Source organism: Plectrocnemia conspersa, unplaced genomic scaffold, assembly GCF_051122295.1.
Source record: "Plectrocnemia conspersa isolate PC_06_02 unplaced genomic scaffold, ASM5112229v1 ptg000008l, whole genome shotgun sequence".
Lineage (NCBI taxonomy): Eukaryota > Metazoa > Arthropoda > Insecta > Trichoptera > Polycentropodidae > Plectrocnemia > Plectrocnemia conspersa.
Genome location: NW_028277172.1, coordinates 24,780,069 through 24,797,115, shown reverse-complemented (window position 1 = coordinate 24,797,115; position 17,047 = coordinate 24,780,069). Strand labels below are relative to the sequence as shown.

Sequence of the window (17,047 nt, the reverse complement as noted above, 5' to 3'; positions counted from 1 at the left end):
CCTATCAATTATAAATAAAATTGCCGATAGGAAACGAAAACTTTAGAATTAGATAAAGATTACGATTTACGTAACGATGCAATAGCAATAAAATAAAATTGCATAGGTACTGTATTAATATATTATGTAAATTTTAATTTACCAATTATGCGATTAGGGAATATCTCATGTAAACAAACGCTCATTATCGTCGGTGAGATTTTTTTCGAAACGAAAATAATAACTTCAAAGGTCGCCAAAGTGCCCGTGACGCTAATGTGTACAGACACTATCAGTGAATCAGTTCCCATTCGGTCACCGCGGAGTGTGCGTCGAAACAATCCTTGAAATTAGTGATAGTGGTACTGGCAGTTGAGGTAAGACCGCACTTTTGCTGATATCATATTATCTCTTTGCTGTACAGCGTACATGATTAATTAGTATGGGAAAAAAAGTGTGATTGAATCGATTATTGTGTGAAAAATCAAACACGTTTGCAAACGTTGTTATCGCCATACAATACCTGTTATTCTAAATGGTGCTTAAAAATTAATTAGTTATGTAGTTGATGCATTCGATCGTAAGAGGAAAACTTGAATATGTGGGAAATTTATAGCGATTGACTAAACCGTAAAAAGATGCAGATATGCTGGAAAATTGTCATTTTATTTTTTAAATTTAATTCATATTTATAGCTTAGTGATGTCATTGTGAACTCTTAATATAATTTATTATAATCTCTAATTTTTGATAAAGGAGAATCCCGAAATGGTTTCATTGTCGATTCAGATAAAGAAAAAGCTAAGTTTGCATAAAAAAAATTAATTGTCAGATACTTTGATATTTGCATATTAATGTTTATGTTAAAAACGCGTGATCTATTATATTTTTTTACAATATATTTTATTAAAAATAGCTAACATTATTTTTATGAAATGTTTTCGTCATAAAATCTCAAATAGTCTATATATATACACAACAATCGTTATATCCCGCATGATATATAATAAAAATGAAGTTATTTTTAATTTTAATTTTGTTTCAATTTCTATTTTAAAAAATGTTTTTTTGAATATTTATTTATTTTATTTTTTTTAATATAAAAAATGTTTTTTTTAATATTAAAGTTTTTACTGGACCTCATTTTGAAACAAGATCAATCCAGTTAACAAATTTATTTAAAAAAAAATTTCAAAATGTTTTAAGAAAATTTAATTAAACAGTAAAGTCACGAAAAGCGTTATAACCCAAATATATTTATTTGCTCATTCATTTTGGTTAAAACTTTTTTAATTTTCTTTGAATGATAATCTGAGAATTTCTGGGTCAGTGGTCGTTTCTTAATATTTAGATTTCATTAAATAAAATGCATTTAATTGACAAAATTCAAGGAGGGGGGGGGGGCAAATGTCCCCCCCTGGCATTTACACAGAGATTTAGCCGTTGCAGTAGTATTTATTGAATGATATATGGTTTAGTTATATGTTGAACGGAATATATGATAGCGTGAGTGATCGACGGGCGAGGCACCGCCGTTACTTTAGTGTTACCAGAGGGCTACCTAGTTTTGCCCGCAATGAATAAATAAATTGGTCCCCCACATATTCAAATATTATTTTATGTCCTGGTAATTGATGGCTTGAGCGAAATTCTTAGGTGTTCCAAAGTGACAATGATTTATAATTGTGTTTGGCCAAATCAATGATTATTTTTGCTTTCTATGGAACCATTGTTGAAACTCCTAGTATCGTACCATATTGTTTTTTTGTTAGTTATTAAACGCTAGTAAATGAGTTTAAAAGTTATGCTTTTAAATCCGTTTAAATTGTATGTATTATAAATGGTGTCATATAAGCAGAAAATAATATGTACGTGTAATGCATTTAATAACATTTTTTTTTAATTAAATCGGTTGGGTGTTGTATGATTTTATATAATATACGTGTGTGTGTAAATGTTTTAAGCGTTTCTGATCTAATTAATATATGAGCTGATTTGTGTACCTTACAATATTATTAATAAGTAACTTATTGTCAATTATTCTAGAATCGGCGAGTTTTTATAATTATTTTAAAAATATTAACTTAATACTATTGTTTTCATTTTCATATCTGATTTTTATTAAAAAAAAAACGTTTTCTTAAAATGCCTATAATTTCACAATAGTAACATTAACAAAAGAGCAATAAATAAATAAAAATACTTGAATAATAATTTGCACAAATAAAAAGCAAATATTAATTAAAATAAGTGCACTTTGTAGAATCGGTTAAATAAACGCAAAGCGCAAAATTATGAATGTAAAACGCCAGCTTACATTCATAATTTTGCGTTCTGCCCAATACTGTCACAATCTGTCCAGCAGTAATGCACAAACAATTCGTTTTATGAAACAATTATTTTATATATTGCTCATTTAAATTATCCTATTTTTCTATTTTATGCGTTAATTATAAAAATATAATAATTGATTGCGAAGTATAAAAAAATACATAATAAAGCAGTGGTTTCCAACCTTTCTGTACCTCCACCTCCCTTTTTCATAAGTTTGTTAAAGTAGGAAAATCTTTCTTTACTCTTAACCAATACGTAACAATATTTTTTCTTGTTGAAACATCTGCTTCATTGTGCTGTCACAAGATAAGTCAATTAACATATAATGCTCTGCTGTCAGAAGGCCAAAAGCATAATATTTTTCAATCACAAACTGGTTTCTTATCCAATATTTCGACATGTCAAGATTTTAAAACTAAAACAAAAATTGGTTCAATAGACTGGTCAAGTGATTATTAATAAGAACTTCACTTTATTCTATTTTATTTGCAGTACAGGTGATTTTAAAATTGGGAAACATGTCAAAATTAATAGAAACATGTCAAAATTAATTATCCAGAGTTACAATTTTTTCGTAAATGCAGTAGTCTTGTCTTTCTGCATCAGAGCATGAACAAAACTCTTTCGCGAAAAGGCGCGAATGACGTTCCTAGCCGTCTGATATGAAAACTTATTTTCAAAACGATATAAGACATCTACTGAAGTACTTCAAGGATCTAACTTGGGTCCATTGCTGTTTCTATTGTTCAATAATGACATAGAAACAGAAATAAATCGTTCATTTTTTATGTTATATGCGGATCACTTGAAAAGTTTTAAGAGAGTGCAGTTGATTTCGGATTCAGGAGGATCTAAATTCTTCGTGGAAGTGGGCTTGCTATAACCGATGTAAAGATATGTCACACAATTTAATTTTCAAGATCGTCGATGCCGGCGGAATATTCCTATCACTTCAGCGGATATATTCTAAACAGGTCTTCCTTTACTAAGGATCTAGATGTGACTTTCGAAAAACACTGGGAATTCAGCCTGCACATTACAGAGACACAGCAGATCGTTAAAGATGTTTGGTTTTATCTTAAGAAATGCGCGCTACTTAGAGAATACTTTAGTATTGCGCACTCCTTATGATGATCTAGTCCGCAGTATACTAGAAGCTGATTATCTATTATACGGATTTCAGGCGTAGTGAGTCAATGTAATGAATTCAGACTAGAAAAGGTACAGCATAAATTCATTCGATATTTATACTTGACGGAATACCGGTACTATCCGTTCCTGTTTCCCAGTGCTTTCATTTTGGGAACGCTGGGATACGTTTCGTGTTTACTCGCAAAAGTTTCTATATAATTAAACACTTTTGAAAATTGCTCAAAGGCGTAGTAGTCGACCTTTCGTACTCGAGCAGCTGCAAATGTGGGCTTTGGAAGGTGGGTATAGTTCTCGGTCGCGTCCACTGTTCTTACTTGTGAAATCTAGCACTGAAGCATTTTCCAACTCTTCTCTGGCAAAGGCCGTCCATCTGCTCAATACTGTGCATCGAGATATTGATATTATCTCGTGCACACGTAGGGATTTGGTTCAGCTCGTATGGGTCAATGCACATCTGTTGAGGTGATTTTTGTCTGTCATTTTATTATATTTTCATGTTTTTAGTTATAAGTGTATATGCATTTGTATGTATTTAGCAGGCGCGAGTGGTGAAATACTTTCCTTCTCGATCGCTCGCGTATTAAGTGACGAGAGTGAGTGAGAGATAAGAGTATGCGGTCCGCATGCCCTAAACTCTCATTCACTCTCGTCACTTAACACGCGAGCGAACTAGAGGGAAAATATTTCACCGCCCGCCCCGGGTATTTAGATATTAAAAAATATATATTTTTTGCTTTTGGCCATTATGACGCATTAAGTTTACCTTTCAGATCACAATGGTCTTAAATTTAAAAAATAAATAAAATTTCAAGTATATAATTATAAATACGGTCAAAGAAGGTATTAGTAGCTTCTCTCATAATTATAATAACAAAGGATGATTACCCTAAAAAAATACACAAAATTATTGTAATATATATACGGTTTGGTCTAAATTCGCTCATTTTTACCATACACAAATGGGGGGAGGGGAGATACTACTGACATGTCTTTCTGTGAAATACTTGAATTAGTTTTAGGTGATATTTAATTGTATTTGCTAGAAAGTAACTTTACTATTTTTTTAATTTTACAATTTTGTACAAATTTAAGCTAAGCTTTCTCATAAAATATTTCCGTTGACGCTAGTTGTTTCTTTCCCCTGCATTTATTTGTAACTCACGCAGTATTTATTTACGTTAATTAAATTTAAAAAGCGTTTCTTATTTTAATTTAGTTTTAAATGAATGTTATTTCTTAATTTATTGAGTTATCTGGTTAGCGCTCTAGATAACTCAAGAGTGCTAAAACTGCAAATGATATTTTAGTTTGTTTTAAAATAAAAAAATATATAAATATGCTTATTACTTAATTTAAAGATGATTATTCAAGTGTAAGTAGACGTTTTAATCGAAATGATGAGTTTTGTTACTTGTATGTTTTAGGGGAGCCATTTTTGCGCGAAAAGTTTCCTTATATAATGTAGTTCTGGAATGCTTTCGTTTGGGTTTTCGGTGTAGATTTTTGAAAGCCAATGGTTCGAGTCCAGTTTTGCGCGGTTGCGGCATGCGAAACGGGATCAGCGCTCTCCCGGTTGCGCGTCGCAGGGCTACGGGCTACAACACCGTTATCCGGGCGGGTAATGGCCGCGAGTCGCGCTGCCCGGGCGGACGTGGCGGTGGCGGTGGCGGCGACGGCGATGCTGGAGACCGACGCGGCTGACGTCGGCCGCCGCCCCCGGTGAGCCTCGAGCCCCCGCGCCCCGAAGCGGTGAGTGCGGCGCCGAGCGCCCCCGCAGTGTCGAATCGCACGTCCGCCCCGCCCGACGAATATAGGTCACCGATATTCGGTACTGTTATGTGCCCTCCCCGCGCCCGCTTCCCCCCGCCTTTCGCCTCGGTGCGCCGGAGTCCTTGGTGCGCCGAGAAAGTCGCTAAGTCGCTCCCTCCGTTCCTCGGTTCCGAACGGCCGCCCAGCCGCCCAGACCAATTTCTAATTACGCTCCGGTGAGTTGTGTTTCGCGTCGTACGAAAGTCGGTCGACCCTCGAACGGGATCGCGCCGCGCGCCGTCGCCGTCTTCATCGCCATCGCCATCGCCTGCGCTTCGTTCTCGGTTGCCTCATCTCTCAATTTCTAATGTGTCACAATCGCACGGATCAGGGTAGGAAACGTATCTAATCTTTGGCCATAAGCGCGAACGGATCGTCCACGTCCGAGTGCGTTTATTTTGACGTGAACGAAAATAGGTTTATAGGTTATTCCGTGACCCGAAGCGCATACGCCGAAGTTGCCACATATTCCGTTTTTCCTGGAACGTTTAATAGTTCAATAGGGGTAGGACAGATTGAATGTCATTTTAAAATGTTTTCATCCAAACCGGCCTTAAAAGTTAAAAAGTCTGACCACGACTATCACTAATTTGAACAAATGTTTGGCAATGTGTAACTTTCTACGAGAACACGGCTAATCATAACTAGCCCAAATCTGGATAATATCCCAACTCATACGAAAACATTTTGCATCGCAGTCAGAATTTTACCAACGATCATATAAATTTATAACATTTATAAATATATGTGGTAAGTTATTTATTTTAGAAATATCTTATAAAATATCTTGAGCATTGGTCAGAACAGTGAACACCCCACGCCAATAATGTATCTGCAACGAATCTATTTAATTGTACGTAGGACGCAAAGGTATTCAGAGCCAAGTGGGAATAACTGATCATCTCAACATAAAACTGACCTTTGGGTTAAAATACTAGGGAAAAAAATGATTCTGATCATCTGTCAAAATAATTCTTACAGTTTCAAAATAAGGATTCAGTTTCAAGATAGCTACGGAATAAAGGATGAGAATCACTGGTGGTTATCAAAGTAAAACACGTTCCTTACAACAAAGTCGAGCATCTTAGAAGACTTAGCACAAATATTACTGCTATGTATAGAGAATTTTCACTTCCTCTCCAACGTAACGTCTTTAGTGCGAGTCTATTAGGTAGTTAATTTTCACATATGTAATAGGAAAACTCCACCACCACGACAATTATGGCACATGTATATTATAACCCAGTTTGTCTCCGATTTTGAATTATATTCTTTCTAGAATTGGACGAATGATGATTAATTCCAAAATGTGTTAATTATTCTGTTGTATTAAAATCAGGATAGAATACCTATCGAAATATATATGGAATCATTTAATTAACCGTTTCAATGCCGCGTGAGCTTTTTGTCATTAAATGCGGGAATGACGTTTATGCCGCCCGAGACTTTTTCTCTCGCAATAAACTATTACTTACGCTTTAGTCTTCTGTGAAGAAGCGTTAAAAATTATGATGATTTGAACAGTTTCAGAACACGAAAACATTTTTTTTTCTTGAGCGGCGCCAGGGCTGTCACTATGTTCATACATATGTCGTTTCCAAATAAAATATAAAATAGGGATCTGAAGAAGGTCAACACGTAGTTTCCAAACGTTTATGACCTGGTTTTACGTAGTTTGTTGTTTATGTAGATAGTAATACACACTGCGCCATATAAAAGGTATGCAATTATTTAAAGATTTGTATATGCATAAATCGAACGGCTCCAAGAATAAACAATATTTTATAGCAGAACATGTGGAATCATAACTGTGACAAAACAAAATATTTTTAATTAATTTCATAATGGTAACTAACTATATCATAAGTAAATAATTCTACAAATGATTATTATTTAAATAAAATGATCGATATTTACATTGTTTATTTTAAATTATTGACAGTTGCGAAACGTCCATATGCTGTTCAAATCCAAACCTAACCTAAACGACACGTACATTCAAAATTTTATTTATTTAATTTATTATGTCTACTGATCATTTATTTTATTCTTCTGATCATTTATTATTAAATACTGATCACTTTTTATTTTTTAACTGATTATTTATGTAATTATTAACTTATCAAATAATTAATTACCATGTGGAGTCATTTAAATATTTTATTACTCTGATTTTACCAATTTTAATAAGATTATTTTTTGCCAGGATGTAATTGATAGCAATAAAAATAATGTCAACGATCTTCAGAATATAGAAAAGAAAAAAAAATCATTAAGCTTAATGTCTACCTAATTCACTTTTATTGACTTTTTATAATGATTAATGTACAAAAAATAATTTTAATAAAAAAATTGTATAATATATCAGGTGCGTGCAGTAAGATACATTCCCTTTCGCTTGCTCGCATATTAAGTGATGAGAGTGAGTGAGAGATAAGGGCATGCATTACATGTATTCCGCACACTTCTTTCCGCTCACTCTCGTCACTTAACAGGCAAGCGAGCAAAAGGGAGTGTATCTCACCATATGAGCCCGTAATATATGTTTTAAGTAAAATAAAATATTTATAATAAATATAACAGCATATTAAAATAAATTTAATAATTAGGTTCACAAGGAAAAAGCTTGTGTCATTAATTTTATTTTGCCAGGCTTACTAAATCTAATCTTAAATCTAAACAGGTGGGATGACTATAAAATTCGTCCCTCCCGTTGAAAACACTTCAAAATTCAATGACGACTCTTTACATCATGCCCGTTATGTATGAAATAATTACGACGCCTTTAAGCATAATCATGCCCGGTTAAGAGGTTAAATGTCTTGAAGTACCAATACTTTTGGACTCCTTTCTTTGTCCACATGGATTGGGCATCTATTTTTTACTGGCAGTTTCTGTTTCCGTGACTTCTGGACGTTTTTCTCAAGTTATTTAAGATTAATATTAGTACATTTCTTGAACTAATATCAATTAAATTCCATTCAATTATAAAAATTTAATTTCAACAAAAAAAAAAGTTTTAGTGATAAATGAATGATTATTTAATACTATTTATATTATAAATATATAATTTAACTTCTAATGTTAATTCTGCCTGTTTTTTTATATTTAGTGTTCACAAAACTATTTAATTAAATATATTCATTCAAAATGGCTTGGACTTTTGAGGCAACACTTATTAAAAAAACTTTAGACTACAAAGAACTTCGACTGATCGTTTTTTGCTAGACGTTCTTTAGACAAGAATAATTTTTCGTTTGTCTTTTTGTCTCGGGATTGTACTCGTCCATGATTCATTTATACTATATTCAATGAATCAAAAATGCAAAAAAATCATACGTGAAACGTCTTAAATTTCTACATAGTCCTTTTATTATCCAAGCCCATTCTTCCCAACTTCCATATTTTGATTGTTGACAATGTTTGTCTAAATATTTTACCGATTCATTAAAAGCTTTGAACTATCTAAAAACCATATTTTTTGTTCAAAGGTATCAAAACACAGCTGCACATACTCAGCCATTCGAGTTGAAACAAGTTAGGACATGCAGTTAGGGTTTCCAATATCCATCAATGATATGTTACACTGCCTAATCGTACATTGGCAAATCGGTACACTTTCTTTTGGGACATGTCTGACTGTTTAGTTGTAACAGGAATCACTAAAGGAACTTTCTCTACTGAACGAGAAGTCTTGGTATTTGATATATTATTTAATTCACAATATCTTTAGCAAGATCTAATCTAGTCAAGTGAAGTAGACTACTATAAAATTTATAGTTAATTAAGGTTGCAAATGTAAATATTTTTTTATGTTTATTACATATCCATAGAAGTGCAAGTTTCTGCCATATCTACACCCCTAATTTTTTTTAGTAGGTCTTGTCCCAAATTTACCTATAAAATATTTTCTCCTTATTTAATTTAGAATTTAATAACAAGTTTTTATTGATTTTCCAGTTTGAATAATGTAAGACATATCACATAGTTAGAAAAATGTTATATTAATGCCTTCTTATTCCATAATAAATTAGTAGGTTATAGTAATAATTTAGTAGGTTGATTTTATAAGCTGTTAAATATATTGTTGTCAATGCACTAGTGTTAATTTTTTAATTAAAAATCATTTTGCCATTTCTTAAATTACAGTTTCATATTTCTAAATATCAATTTTCTCAGAATGTGCCAATTGCAGTGTCGTTTTTCTATAGTCATGCTTTTATTAATTAGGTCACATCTGTCTGTATAATTTTTTTCAAGCAATCATTTGTATATATTTTGTAATGTTAACAAAAATAAATGTTAACGTTAATTGTTATATTATTTTTTTTATCTATTTATATTGTGAAATTCTAGGGTAGGTAGTTTATCAAAAAATTAAGGCTTACCTAAAACTTATAACCACAGAAATATCACAAAACAAGTTTGCAATGTTCTTAAAAATTTATTAAAAATGTGTCGCTACTCTTTTATCTTAATTTACCATTTAAAAAAAATATCACACTGGTTTCGATTAATAATAATTAGTCCGACCTAGTTTGACCAGTTGCTTTGGAACTGTTTGTTTTTCGTCGATCGTGGTTGTGTTCACAAGTGTGATTCTCCATCCAGGCCCCTGTGCATCGATATCGCAACCTTATACTTATTATTGAATACTCTGAAAAATTCATTAAATTGCATTTGTGCTGTTGCTCGTAATATTTTTGTATAACCATGTGGCGTCCATTAAAGGATTAGCAATTGTGATTCGTTTAACTCAATATTAATTGTTTAACTCATTCGGAACGTCCTCCAAGTGTGTGATTTTTTAGCACGTTACTACATCCTGCTTCGATTTTTAATGCCTTCGAAACTGTTTAAATCATTCTTATTGTGTGACTTTTCATTCCCTTGATCAGCAAATTGTTTAGTTACGAGCAGTACAGCATAGCCACTTACTTTTACTCTAATTTTTTTTTATAATTTCAATTGCAGAAAAGTATGTCTATAAGAAGCGTGAATTGTTTAAACCACGTTTTCAGATCAATGAAAAATATAATTATTTATACATCTTTATGTTTATTATGTTGATAATACAGATATGGACTTTTTATTGATGGGAATGTATATTTCTCAACTTCAGGCATTTAAAAATTGATTACGCACGTGTTTGAAATATAAACAAAATTCACTTCCTTATTAATAATTGTTAGGTCATCAAGTCTGTTATTTGATGTATGTATTGTATTTATATATATATATATATGTAGTGGTTATACCTTGTTTATTTTTGATAATGACAATTTTGACCTGTCAGTGATTCATTGTCGATTTCGCAACGTGCTATTAGAATAAACAATTTCTCTGGACACGGTTTCGCAATCAGGATAATTTCCAACTTTCTTTTCACAACATTGATAAGCCGTCGCTCGCACGGTTCGCATCTCAACGTGTTTTAATTTGAGCCTATAGGTACACTTGTCGCGCGAGATAAAAGTGTCACTTTGATAAGGGTCCCGAAACGGCCTGGATCGCGCGTTGATATCGGCGTATTTATTTTAAGTTAGATAACAATTTTGCAGAAGCGAATACGTAATAACGACGTGTGTACTAATCGTTTTTGTTTTTTTTCATTTGCAGGTTATCGCCGACTCACAATTATTGAAATTTTGCAATCGAGAAATGATAAGTAATGTAATGTCTCTGGCCGGCGAGACCGAGGCGGACTCTGCGACCGTATCTCCACAAAGGAGTAACCACAATAATAATGAAAAGGTTTTTATATGCATATTTTCTGTGCGTGTATATATTTTTTATATGAGCGAAATTGAACGGAGATTTAATTTAATTAAACGAAACCGTAGAGGATTGATTTGTTGCCTTATAAAGAATATATTATTTTTGCGATATGAGTAAAATGTACGTTTGCAAATTAATTTCCCGTATTTGAAGGATTCGGATAGAGACTAGGGTTTGAATTAAGAAATAAGTGAGACTTAAAGCAATCGTACCAGGAAAAGCTCACGAAATGTTTTAAGTGACCGAAGCGAAATGAGGATTAAGGTATTGAAAAAATATGTATAATTTCGATTTTGTATATATATATATATAATATATGAGGGGCTTAAAAGCAAAAACAATAAAATATCAATTAAATTAAACGCGGAATCGATGAATAAATTTATGATCTTTACTGAGAAATTTACTGTACTTACTTTATTTATAAACAAGGGTGAATTATTATGAAACGAAAAAGGTACAAAGTGGTTCAATTTAAGTTTTCTAATACTTAAAAATTACCTTCCAATGTCTCTTTGATCGTTACAAATATGTGAAAATCACGAGTCAGAAATAGTCGACTAAAGAACTCTTGCTGTTGTGCATCAATTGACGACGAATTTAATTGGGTCGAAATTTATCTAAAATAGAATGATAGCGCTTCTCCATTTTGGTGCATGTGCTATCCCCACCCCTTTCTAGTGATGTACATGTTTACTATATACAATGTCATCCGTTCTATAATTTGCTCAGTTGTGCTCGAGGACCCTAAGGATAATATAGTCATTCAATCCTACCCTAATGGATTAAATTTGACATAATACATTCAGGAAAGAACACCCTTTAAATAATCAAAGGTTTATTAGCATCTTTCATAAAAGTAGCTCTACACCTAAATATATTATATTAGCGTATTGCTGGATGTATAAGTAGAAGGTGGCCTTTACAAGTGATTTTTGGTCTACCATTAATCATAAGCATGCAAAGGAATATCTATTACAAACAGTGAAGTTTTATTATATTTGTTTAACATGTTCAGTTCATTAATTTTAATTATTATGCATTTCTTAAAAATGTTTTTCTGTAATTGAGAATTATTTCCGAATAAGTATTGTGGTTTTGCTTTTATACCTCTCATATGGAACTATTAGTTTTTCCTTTGTAATTATTACTTTTGCGTTCCATATTGTTTTTTTTGTACTGTTAAATATTGATATATTGTTGTACGACGTTTACTAATCTTTCCGTTTTTTATTTTAGAAATCCGCAATCTTTAAAAGTTACAATTCCGAGGAGGAAGATAAAACGACCGTCTTGCTGCGGTGTAAAACTTGTGATAAATTTACTACGTTAAGCAACCGACAGTTGTCGGCGCACATGGCACAGTGCACCATGGCCCAGGACAACAATAATATGCCGGCGGGAGCGCAGGCGTCGCAGGGGGCCGCCGCCGCCGACGGCCGGCCCCACCGGAAGCTCTTCGAGTGCGACGTGTGCAACATGAAATTCTCGAACGGTGCCAACATGAGGCGGCACAAGATGCGGCACACGGGCGTTAAGCCATACGAGTGCCGCGTGTGCCAGAAGCGCTTCTTTAGAAAGGACCATTTGGCTGAGCACTTTACAACTCACACAAAGTCCTTGCCTTACCATTGTCCCATATGTAATAGGGGGTTCCAGCGGCAGATAGCAATGAGGGCCCACTTTCAGAACGAGCACGTCGGCCAGCACGATCTGGTCAAGACGTGCCCGCTCTGCAGTTATCGGGCGCCCTCCATGAAGAGTTTGCGGGTTCACTTTTTCAACAGGTTAATTTTTGCATAATCTGTTACGTATAAATTGGTGTGCTTCACAATAACCGAACCGAGTGACCCACTGCTTCCGATAATATTGTAAGCATAATATTATCCGAGCAGTTGCAGTTTCTCGGGACTATGGTTATTCTAAAGCACACTGACTATAGTTCGTTCGCTTTCAAGAGTCAGTGGACGTTACAAATGCAAATTAATAAACCAATACTTCCCTGTAACACTACATTCCTTCCATAAAACATGCGTTGCATTGTTTTTGTCCTATAATTCTTGAAAGTGAACACACTATAGTTATTTGTTGATCCAATGCCCTTCTGATTAGATCGTATAATTCTCTACCGTGTATTGTTGAGGTAACTTGGGGTAGATACAATGAGGTACATAAGTAGTTTTACGATTTAAAATATCGAATAACTCTTAACCCTTCGAGTCCTTTGTCCACTTTATTATCGTCGTTATAAATAAAATAAGTAAAACGTATTTTAAATATAATTTATTATATAATATAATAAAAGAAATGAATGAACTTTTAAAATCTAATATGAATTTCTTGAATTAATATCAACTATAAAAACTAAATTTCAATAAAAAAAATAAAATTCTAGTAATAAATAAATAAGTGAATATAATTTAATAGAATTTATTTCATGTAATATAGTTCTGTTTTATTATTATGTTCAATGATCATTAAATTATCTAATTAAATATATTTATTCAAAATAGCTTGAACTTGAGGCAACAATTAAGAAAGCTTTGGACTAGAAAGGGTTAAGTAAATGATATTTATTTTTATAAAATCTATATAAGAAAAACGGTTTTAGCTAGCTTTTTCATTACCAGTTCCCCTCTAAGACCCTGAAAAAAATATTATACTATACGTATATTATACATTTATAAAGAAAATTTGTCTTCTTTATTCAAACATTTTTTTTAATACATTCCATGTTCTGTTAAAAACATTTAATATATTTTTTTATGTACATCGCTGGTTTCAAATAGCCCATGTTTGCATTGTTAGAATGGAATGCTGATTTTGAATTGTTTAAATTTGTTAGTCATAAATTTCTTATATGGTCAAGTGACTCAATATTATGAGGTTTTGCAATTTAATTCTTAGATCGGACTGATATGAACTGCAATTTATAGAACCGTTTCCCTTTGAAAATTGCAAGTAGGTTTGATCTCAACAATGCAGTGTTAAATGTGAAACAATTTAAAGAACTATCATTTTCTCGAATTCTTTCTATTTATGTGAGATTATTTTAATATTTCTTTATTGCTATTCAATTATTTTTATGCTATTCGGCAATCTTACGCCACAATTTCATATAATTTGCGATCGAATCGAAAAGTTTAAACCATTCAACTACACTAGTATGATGTTGATTTTTAGCTACTTTGCTTTCTTTAACCCCTTCCGGTCATGTCCGAGTTAATACGGAAATTTGTATTTTGTGAATTTTCATCTCAAAAATAGCAAATTTCTCATAGCCTTTTTTGTTAAAAATTAAATTTGTACGAATATTTTTGAATATTTTACAACGGCTGAATTTTTTATAGCACTACATAGGAAAGGGTGGGTCTGTACCAGACGTTTTTGAGTTCTGTGACTGGGAAGTGGTTAACACTTGTCAAATAACGGGAAGGGGAGATAGAAGAAGGCCTCACACGGAAGTGATCATTTAGGTCATAGTAAAAGTACTTATTTGTCATAAGATTTTTATTTTGATTAAAATTCCTTACCTTAAAAAAATTGTAATCTATTATTTTTATTTATTAATGGACTTAAAAAAAATTGTATAAAGTGTGACACAACAGAAATTCGAGTCTCTTTTTTTTGTGAATCAACATAAATTATGGTAAAAGTAATCGGACTTTTATTCTACTTTATTGTTGATCCCGAAAAATTTTCTTTTTATTAAAATTTTCGTACTTATTAGGAAATTCCTAAGTAACGTCCGACAATTTTCAGTCCGCTTGAATACAATACATTGATAAAACTGATCTTTCATATGCTACATTACTTTCGTCATTTAATTCCATTGCTCTGTGAATTAAATTGACACATTGAATAGATTCATTCAGTACTAGGACTCTTGAACCAATAGGTTGTATGCATTTTTACTACTTTTAGTTTGTGCCATATGAAATTCCCTCGGTACAATCTATATATTTGTAATTAGTCGATAATGTAGTCCTTGAATTTGTATTATATTATTTTTATAACGATTTCAGACATGGCATAGATTTGGACAATCCCGGTCCGGGCGGAAACCCCGTCTCCTTGCTCGCAGCCGGTCTCAATTCTGGTGCTCTATCTATAGACGGCGGTAATTTAGAAAATTCCTTGGGCGCCCTCGGCTCCTTGGGACCTGGCCTATCGGTGTCGGTGGCCGCTACCTACTCCGACAGCGGCGACAGTATCGGCGCCAGATCTACTGACAACGCTACCCCACCCATGCACTACCTGACGCCGCACGTCGAAATATCCATGGCCGACAACGAGACCTATTCTCCGGGTCAATCTAATAATCAGGGTATTGGTAAGTTTGCCGAGCATTTGTCGCTGCACGATCTGATGTACTCACACTTGTCGTCTTGTTTAGGAGATAGTATGAAGTCGGAAAGACTAAACGGCTCGGGCGAAGGACCCAGTTCGCCGCAGTCTGGTGATAGTAATTGTAATGTTGCGAGTAGTTCACATTGTTTGCCTCAGATGCCCGGCGGTACCAATATAACACCTTCGATTAGCCTCATACCGATCAAACAGGTACGTAGATTTGGCTCGGACGTTCGTTCGATTGTTAATATGATTTAATAATCTTTTATATATAATTTTTAGGAGCCTTCGTCTCACGATGAAAATGCCACTGGTGGAAACGGCGATGCGAGTGGAAATGGGGAAGAAGGCACCGGCAATAATAATTTAACCATCAGCACAGATAGTAAAAGAGGCGGAGCTGTCACTTCTAGTAGTCTTTCGTCGCTTATCAAAGTATCGCCGTTGAAGAGCTTACTGAGAGAAGATCTAAAGCGACGGATAAATGCCAGAGGGAGGGGTAGAACTTCGGTAATGAATGTTTTTGTGTTGAAAAAATCATATGTGACATACAGTAGACTCTCCAATAGCACGGTAAATTGGAGACATGCTATTTGGGTGCACGTAGTTGGGGTACTAGAAAATACTCATACAATTTTATGCGATGGTGAGATATCATCCCTTTGGCTCACTTACATATAATGTAACAGGCATCCAATTAGCACGTCCCCAATTTACCGTGTTATTGGTGGGTTTACCGTTTATGAAAGTTTTAAATTATTGGCCATTCTATGCTGCTAAAATAATATAATAGTATTGTGATGTCTTAATTTATTTAATATTTTTAATTTTAGATGTCACCCAGAGCATCACCGTCAGAAGGAGGCGTCATCACCTCGACCCACGGCGAACTCTCCGGCTGCCTGATGAATCCGGCGTCGCTAGTGTGTACTTTCTGTGCAATCTCATTCCCCGACTCGACACTCTATTTTTTACACAAGGGCTGCCACTGCGACTCAAACCCATGGAAGTGCAATATATGCGGCGAGCAGTGCAACAATGTGTACGAATTCAACTCTCACTTGCTGAGCAAAAGTCACCAATGAGGTTGACTGCTTCTCTCGATGAACTCGTGTGCGTCGTCGGACGGGGGAAGTTGTTTTCGAAAAATGACGACGCCTTTGTAACAATTCAGCTAAAGTGTTTTTACGAGTTAACTCAAGTTTAGATCACGACACAACGCGGCAATACTCTGAAGATTAAAAATATTCTACATGAATTCATTCCACTGCATTCCACATGATATACGATTGTTTTTTTTATATATATTGATTTTTTTATTTATGAAGATTTTTTTTATTTATATACATTTGTGTTTACGCAGACGCCAAAGTTCTATTGAAAAAATTTAAAAAACCAAAGGTTATACGTCGAACATTCCAATTGTAATATTAGCATTCCAATCAATTGTGTAACTTCGAACAGATCCGAGTACCTTTAAAATTGTATATTAAAGTGTAATTTATATGGCAATGTTTTATATTGAGATGATTTGTTTCGTATATCGTTGCTGTGATGAAGGACCGTGTCGATGTTCTAATACTCTTTTCAAATCGTATAGTACAAAATTTTGAACGTTATATTCCATAGTCTTGTTACATTCCAT

At 33.7% G+C, this 17,047-nt stretch overlaps 1 protein-coding gene across 13 annotated transcripts; it reads left to right on the top strand.

The window, feature by feature from the left end:
* Nucleotides 1-290: 290 nt before the first annotated feature.
* On the top strand, nt 291-16,647 carry LOC148233517 (uncharacterized). 13 transcript variants are annotated; one of them, XM_088189236.1, is made up of 8 exons: nt 5,086-5,184; nt 10,894-11,028; nt 11,206-11,316; nt 12,292-12,839; nt 15,078-15,385; nt 15,449-15,612; nt 15,685-15,912; nt 16,236-16,647. In XM_088189236.1, exons 3-8 carry the CDS (start codon nt 11,305-11,307, stop codon nt 16,485-16,487), a joined length of 1,512 nt encoding a protein of 503 aa, XP_088045362.1. In that variant the 5' UTR covers nt 5,086-5,184; nt 10,894-11,028; nt 11,206-11,304; the 3' UTR covers nt 16,488-16,647. The 13 variants fall into 13 exon arrangements, with proteins under 13 accessions (XP_088045355.1, XP_088045362.1, XP_088045358.1 ...); XM_088189232.1 differs by having other exon boundaries at nt 5,086-5,214; XM_088189235.1 differs by having other exon boundaries at nt 5,086-5,279.
* The last annotated feature ends 400 nt before the right edge of the window (nt 16,648-17,047 follow it).